Source organism: Lipotes vexillifer, unplaced genomic scaffold (genome assembly GCF_000442215.2).
Source record: "Lipotes vexillifer unplaced genomic scaffold, Lipotes_vexillifer_v1.1 scaffold2106, whole genome shotgun sequence".
Taxonomy (NCBI): Eukaryota; Metazoa; Chordata; class Mammalia; order Artiodactyla; family Lipotidae; genus Lipotes; species Lipotes vexillifer.
In genome coordinates, this window is record NW_006775310.1 from 60,249 (window position 1) to 68,161 (window position 7,913).

Below are 7,913 nucleotides of genomic sequence, written 5' to 3' on the forward strand. Positions count from 1 at the left end.
CCCCCCCCCCCCCCCATCCAGAAAGGTACTTGGAAGCCATTCATTGTAGGCTTCCTCCAGAGTGATGGCTTACACCAGAGGAGCTGCCTTCTTGGTGGAAGGTCAGGGGATAGGGGAAGAAACTGTTTGACCTAAGTCCTGGATAATATCCAGTGGATTGGCGCCGGAGAGGGTATACCACCATGACTTTAGCTTTTTGCCTCCATTAATGGATTTTGTCTTTTCTCCCCGTTTCCAAGCCAGGTTTTCCCTATGACTCACAGCTTTGGCGTGCTGTCTTGGGCCCACCCAGTTGGCCTGTTGCTACAACAACCAGCAACACAATCCCAAAGCACCTCCCCCAACCCTGGGCACAGAGGCTGGGCACCCCTGTGCCACCCCTACTTCCCTGGCAGAGCTCCTAAGCTAAAGGAGGGGCCTCAGGGTGGCAAGGAGAGAGACCTCTGTTTGTTCTGTTTCTACATTTTTATTAAACAAAACCACCAGTCCCAACAGGCTTGGTTTCCAGAGTTACATTTAATGACCAGGTCTGAACAAAAGCATGCACAGCTTCCCCTGCCCCCCACCAAGCACACACAGCTCCCCAACCCAGGAAAGCGCCAGTCCAGGATGAATTTTAGAGGAACCCCAGGATGGCTCCCAGCCCCTTCCTCTTCACTCCCCAACCCCACTATATGAACTTAAGATCCTCTGGCTTAGGAAGATTTTTATATTATTATAATTTAATTGAGCACCTACTATTTGCCTGGTCCTTGGCCAGGCACTTCACATTTGTCAGAGAGAAGGGACAGGTGTCATATGGCTCTGGGTAGAGCCTCTCTTGACTTAGTTTTGTACCCAACCACTGCCTGTGAATGGCCAGAGAAGACATTGCAGAGGTCATTCAGAGACCCAGGATCTGGATCTGCTCAGAGGCCATGTTAGAGGAGGGTGCAGATGGGGAGAGGTGAAAGGGCAGAGTCTTAAAAACTCAGGACCTCCACTTTAGGTTACCAGGACAAGGGGGTGAAAGACACTAAAGGTAGAATGTCCTTCTTTTCTGCTATAGCCTGATTCTCAACAGGGGGCATGTTGCCCCCAAGTGGGTGGAAATTGGTTCTTGCGGGGGAGGGCACAAATCTTAGATATTTCAATAGTTTGTGGGGCTCCAAAGAGTCCTGATATATAGTATATCTGTAGTGTTAACATTTCATAGGAAATAGATAAGTAATGAGAACCTGTTGTATAAAATAAATAAAGTAAAATAAAATTCAAATTAAAAAAATGTCATGGGGGAGAGGACAATTAGGGGAAAAAAATGTCTAAAAGGACTCCTTAGGAGAATGATATTAAACAAACAAAAAAAAGGTTGAGAAACACTGTGCCATAGGGAGGCCAGAGCCAATGAAAATGTACCCCCTTCTGGCCTCTCTGAGTTGGCAGCTTTTGGGTGCCCCACCCAAGGCAGGATCTGGCAAACATAAGGGATCTCTTTGCAAAACATTTTCTAAAAAAAACTGGAAAAAAGTAAGTGTCAGTGTTTTCCCAAACTATAGAGAGGGGGTGGAGAGGGCACAGAAAAGACCCCAGGCCTGGGCTTCATGAGGGCCCTCTCCAAAGAGGCTTTGAACCAAACTGGTCTGTCCCTGAGGAGGAGGCAGAGGGGGAGGGGAGGGGGATTCAGAAGTGTGGGCAGTTGCAGGCTATCTCATGCAGGCAGCAGTGGGTGCAGCTCAGGTGTGGTGTCTGGAGCATCTACTGTTAAGACAGAAACCAAGACGTAGGGGATGGCCCTTCCCATCGCCTCCCACCCCATTGCCTGAACTCCCCATAATGAGAGAGTGTTTTCACAATACCCATCACCCAGTCACAACGGGCAGTGGCTTGGAAGAGACCAGTCACCCTGGACTGGCCACTGCTAAGCAGTGAGCTGGTGGTGGACTGGTTGTGTGACACCCCATGCCCACGGCCCCATGTGACCCAGGAGACCCTAAGTACCCCCACCGGCTGTTGGCTCCTCTGGGGTGGGCAGAGGCCCAGGCTCTGGGTAATAGGGCAGGGTCCTAGGTGTCTGGTCAAAGGGTGGGAGCTCAGGCACTGTCTCAGGCTTCAGGTCAAAAGGCTCAGTCTCAGGCAGAAGGTCAAAAGGCACGATCTTGGATGTGGCCAGCTCTGAGGGTACATTCAGCTTCTTCTTGGGCTAAGATGAGGAAAAGGGGTTTAAATGGCGCTTGGGATGGGTGTGGACGGAGTTGGGGGAAGGAAGCCTTGGTTGGCATGCAGAGTTGGGGCTGGTGAGTAGAGGGGAGGGGAGCACACAAAGATTAGGATAGAAAGACACCACAGTTTAAATGCTTCAACAAGAGGGCCCCAGGGCCGAAAGGGGAGGGACAAACCCAGGCCCATGAATTAATAACCACAGTTTAATCAGAACCACCTCCCTGCCTCCCTCTAGAATCTTCCCTAGTCCCATCCTTGGCCTCCTACCTTCTACCCCGACCCTGCTGTGGTCGTGGGATGATGCTGTTGGAGGTTGCAGTGATGGGGGAAAGAAGCTGCTGGGGGCGGGGAAGGAGTTTTCTAAGAGGCCACTTGTTAGACTCCAACTGGGGAGTCTCCAAGGAGTAAAAGAGAAGGCAAACAACTTCAGTGTCTTGAGTCAGATGCTGCTGATCCCAGTTATTCCCCAGGGCAGGGTGGGCACAGGTGCCGCCCGGATAGGGAGAGGGAGAGGCATGGAAGAGGGACATCCTGGCTATTTCCCTTTGGCCACATCCCCACCTCCTGCCTTCCTTGCCACCCATCCCCCCACCCACTTATAGGCTGACACCCAGATGCACAGAGGAATCAGGATCAAAAACAAAGCTATTGATATTTGGGGGAATTCCCTGGTGGTCCAGTAATTAGGGCTCTGCACTTCCATTGCAGGGGGCATGGATTTGATCCCTGGTTGGGGAATTAAGATCCTGCATGCTGTGTGGTACGGCCAAAAAGAACCCCCCCCAAACCAAGCCGTTTTTACAACCAGTGGGCCTATGTCCTGAGACACCCAGCAGCAGCTCCCAACTCTCCCTCCTGAGTGGCTGAGCTGCCACTCTTGCTTTGGACAATCAGGAGAAGTCAGGGGAGGGATATTTAGGGGCACTACCGGACTCCAGCGACAGCCACAAATACCCAAAGAAGCAGATGCCCACCTTCCCTGTAGGATACAGGGAGAAGGGGTGAGTGGCAGGGAGGCTGAGGAGAAGGGAGCCAATGTGGTCCTCTCTTAGCCAGGGGACACCCCTGCTGGCCAGGGAGCTCCACTCCTTATACCCAGCACCCCTCTCCTCCACTGCCATTGGTGACCACACATTGCCTCTGCTTCAGCACCATGAGGCTGAGCAGCTAATGGCCACCAACCTTAGCCACTCAGCTCACACTGTGCATGCACACACACACACACACACACACAGCAGCCCCAGTGCCAGGACTGTGCAACTATCTCCCTCAGAGAACGAAGGAGCCAGAACTAGCTTAGGGCTAGCCTCCTCCCTGATTTCTTCTGCACAGCCCGGGAACAGAAGGGGGAGGCCGGGAGCAGAAAGTGTAGCAGAAGAAGGGGTACACCTGGGCTCTTGCCCCAGCTTTGACCCCCAATCACTTGAATGACAGTAGGCAAGTGACTTCCCCTCTCTGGGCCTCAGCTTCCTCCACTACAAAATAAAAGAGCTGAAGTTGATTATCTCCAAGGCATCTTCCAGCTCAAAAAGTCTACAGTGACAGAATGATGAAATATTCACAATGGTATGGTTCAAAATAATAGAACAAACCACCACTCATCTCTGCAGTTGGTTGCCTAGCAACAATATTCCCTTTCCCTATCAGTTGCCCACTCTGTGCCCTCTCCTCCCTTTTTGATTTTGACCTTTACAATAGTCAGACTTTATTTGCTTTAAAAAAAAAATCAGAGGGAAGAATATGATTTCCTTTGGTCTTAGGAATACGTCTAAGAATATGCTCCCATGCTCCCTGCTTTGGGTCCAGTGACCAGGAAAAACAACCCAAAGCTAGCTCTTTGGAGGAAGGTATGGTAAACACTCTCTCCACTAGGCCACCGGGGTAGGGGGTGAGAGGGACCAGAGCCCCAAGTTGGGAAGAATTTTGGACAAAAGTGTGGGGTTCTTCTGGAACCAGATAGCCCTGATTTGCTTTGAGTCCAGGAAGGAGCTATAGGTTGGGTTAGGATTTGAGGAGGAGAAGCCAGCAGGCCCTCATTCCAGTCCTGGTATCCTCCCCTTTCATGCCCATGAGCCACCTAAGCCCTTAAATGCTTCCTGGTCCTGTCCTCAAGCACTTGGAGCAGGTCTGATGGGTCCGTGGGTAGGACCCATGCCTCATCAAAAGTACTTTAGCCTCCCTTTCTGGATTCTAGAAGAACTCTAACAATATCCAAATTAGTCGTCGTCTGGGAGAATTGGCTTCTTAATGACCACAGCTCCTCCTATTGCATGGTGCCCACAGTCGGCCTGATCTTCCCAGCGGTTCTCAGTCCACTACCCCTAGCTACCAGTAGAATTCACTTCTCTCGTTCACTAGCTGTTGCCTAATGAGGCGTCACCTGACAGGATGGGATGCCAACTGCTAGTTTTTGTTTGGGAGACAGGAAGGGAAATGCCAAAGAAGGACAGTAATGACTCAGAAGTGGGTTCAAGGTGAGGGCCCTGATATCCTGTGATGGGAAGGGCTGAATTTCATGTGTGTGTGTGTGTCTGTGTCTATGTAGGGAGGTGTCAAATGCAAACATAACCCGTGAAATCATTATGTCTAGCAGTTCCCTGAATCTGGGTGGGGTCACACAAGGGATTCCCTCCTTTATCCCCCAGGAAAAAGGTGTGGGAGGCTAGATGGCTTGATCCCACAGCTGAGGCCTTCCCACCCTTTCATGCTCCCTCCACCTCACCCCCGCTTGCCACATCACCACCTCCCACATCTGCAGTGGGGAATACCATAACACTTCCCCTGCTCCCACACTGGAAAACTCATATCATCCCAGGAGGCCTTTTTCCAGATCTCTCTGCCTGGCCACCCAAACATCCTACCCCCTCAGCCTGAGTTTATCGTAAACGTTGCTGCCCCCAATCTTCCCTATTAGGTCTGCCAAGGCCCAGAGCTATTTTTACCTCATTCTCTTCCCAGGCCTGCAGATCTCAGGGAGGAGCAGCCTCCAACTTCCTCCAGAAGCTGAGTACTCCACCCCCTCGCCCCCACCTGGAACATCTGCTCTGCAACTCAGGGAAGATTCCCTGTTGCTGGAATCTTTTCCTTACCTCTGAGCTCCTCTGTGGGTCGGGACCACTTTAGGTATTAGTTATTTCTCCTGTGGTTTGGGGGCTTAGGGTCCCCAGCTTGAGCTATTCCTTCTCCCTCAACTCTCTGTCCCCCACTGGCCTTGATGCAGTCAAAGCCATCCTGTGATTAGACCCCCTCCCCACGGCAGATACACAATATACAGACACACAATCTGTGCCAAGTGCCGAGAGGCAGTAACAGAGACACGCCATTGGCCTCTGCACAGAAGTCTCTCTCCATACCAGTCCTCTCAGAATCTCCATCTTTGACATAAGGAGGTTTACCTCCAGGCTGAGAATTTTCCCAGGTTCTGCGGTCTGTGACATTTCAAGTGAGAAGGGTCACCCATCCAAGCCCTACATGGCTCCTCTCTACCACACCAGGCTCTGGAGAAAAGACAGAGCTGGCTTGCTGCCCCACGCCCCTGCCCTGTTCTCCTTGCTTTGATGTACCCCAGCACTAGGCAGTTCTCTTTAAAAGTCACACCACACACACACACACACACACACACCCCATCCTACTTCCTCGGAGCAGTTAAATAAAGTAGAAACAATTCTGGGCAAATATTTTCTATCAGATAGTGCTATATGGGGGAAGCACACTGCTTAAAGGCCAAGCACCTCTCAGGAGGAGTCCCTGGGCGCTGGGGGGTTGGGGGAGCGCCATTTCAGCCTCTGTCCCACCACCACCTCCTCAGATAAGTGTCAGCTCACGAATGTCTACTGCCCCCAAACTTGTCCCAGTGTGCATTTCTCTTAGCTCCACCACACTGACCAAGCCAAGGACCTCACCACATCCCCTATGGTCACTCAGAACCCAGCGTACCAGGGCCTCTGAGCAGTCAGTGAAACCACAGCTTCCTGACAGAAGTCCTCTCCCTGGGGGGATGTGGGAAATCTGGCCTTCTTTTCTTTTTATTCCCTTCAGTAGGGGCAGGAAGGGGAAGAGGGGACATAGACTAACCCTTCCACCCCCACGATCTCACCTCCTTGGGTGGGAACATCAACCAGGCCCGCGGGAAGCAGAGAGGAGGCAAGGCTGGGCACATTCCCACACCATCAAAGATCACGGAGCGCTCGGCTCAGACCCACCCCTAATGGGATTGGAGAGGCAGAGTGGAGAGGAACAGCAATGCTGAGATTCCCAGGTTTACATGGGGTTAGGATACAAAAATTCCATTTTCATCCAGGCGGGAGGAATGGAGAGAGGTGCAAAGGAAGCAACAAGCTGTCTCGGCGGAGCCTGGGGCGCGCCAGCCTCCCGCCGCCTGTCCTCCAGCTCCTCGGCCGCCCCCGCAGGCATGCGGGGTGACTCACCGCGCCCAGATCGCGGGGCCCCGGCTGTGGGGAGCTGTCCCTTCCCCTCCACCAGACCCTCTAGCACTCCTCAGGCCGCGGGCCACCCTCCCGCCGGCTGCTTCCAACAGACTGAGGGTACATGCACGCCGCGGGCTAGGGTGTCCACAGGGGCCGAAAGTGCCGCGAGGCGGGAGCAGATCGCAGCGAGGGCGCGGCGTGGGCGGCCTAGGCTGATGCGGGGTCTGCGGGGGCGTGCTGGCAGTCGCGTCCCTCGCCTGGCGCAGCCCCCGCGGTGCGTGCCTGAGCCCTGAATCACCCGCTATATCGGGCGGGCAGCGTCGGAGGCCCCAAACACGGGCCGCGCCGCCAGTGTCCGCTTACAGCGGGCCCCAACGGCCGCCAGGCACCGCGGCTCTCCCCAAAACTTCCTCCAAGTAGGAAGCCTTTTGACAGAGCCATGTCGGGAGCGATCTGTGAGGGGCAGTGTCCCCGAGTGCAGCCCCCTAACTCGGTTCCGCTACGCGTTTGACACCAGAGGGAGGGTGTGGGTGAGGGAGCGCAGGATGCAGAGCGCGCCCCTCTGTGCGCTCCAGCAGCCCGCCGCCCATCCCACTCCACCCCAGGAACGCTCGCTGGAAGGAGGGCGGGTCCCCCGAGCCGGGCCAGGCTGGAGGGAGAGCCGCGCCTCGGGTAGGTTCCCCCACCCCAAGCCCCGGGCGGGGGACGGCGGGCCTCTGGGCGGGGTCCGCCCGCCAGCTCACCTGGTAGATCATGACTTTAAAGTTGCGGCGCCGCAGCAGCTCGGCCTCGTTGACCTCCAGCTTCTTGATCTGGCCGGCCTGGCGTTCCAGGCTGCCGCGCACGGTCTTCACGTTGACGCTGACCTTGCGCACCTTCTCTAGCAACTTGCTCACGGTGTTGCTGGTGGTAGCGTGTGCCTTGCCCAGCTTGCTTAACTCCCCCTGTATGCTCTGCACGGCGCCCTCCATCTCCGCCTGCCGCTCCTCCAGCTGGGCTTGGGTCAGCTGGATCTGGTCGACGGCGCCAATGATTTTGTCCAGAAGGCTCAGTACCATCACGCCGTTCACCTGGTCCGATTTGATCAGCTCCTCAGAGCCGGCCCCCGACGGCTCCTCCGCCGCCGGAGCCCCCATGGTGGAGGACCCCTGGTCCCCGGCGTCGGGGTACCCGGGAAGTGGCTGCTCGATGATGTGGAGCTGGGTGTCCTCCATGGCTGCCCGGAGCCGTGCGGGGCCGGCCGGGTGGAGCTGGAGCTGAAGCGGGAGACCCGGAGAAGAGGAAGAG

The 7,913-nt window shown here is 54.9% G+C and overlaps 1 protein-coding gene across 1 annotated transcript in view; it reads right to left on the reverse strand.

The window, feature by feature from the left end:
* CAVIN1 (caveolae associated protein 1) overlaps positions 1 to 7,840 on the reverse strand; it is an 11,046-nt gene extending 3,206 nt beyond the window's left edge. The window contains exon 1 of the mRNA XM_007449842.1: positions 7,370 to 7,840. Within this exon, the coding sequence (XP_007449904.1) occupies positions 7,370 to 7,840 (471 nt within the window). The remainder of the gene's footprint in view (positions 1 to 7,369) is intronic.
* Between the last annotated feature and the right edge of the window lie 73 nt (positions 7,841 to 7,913).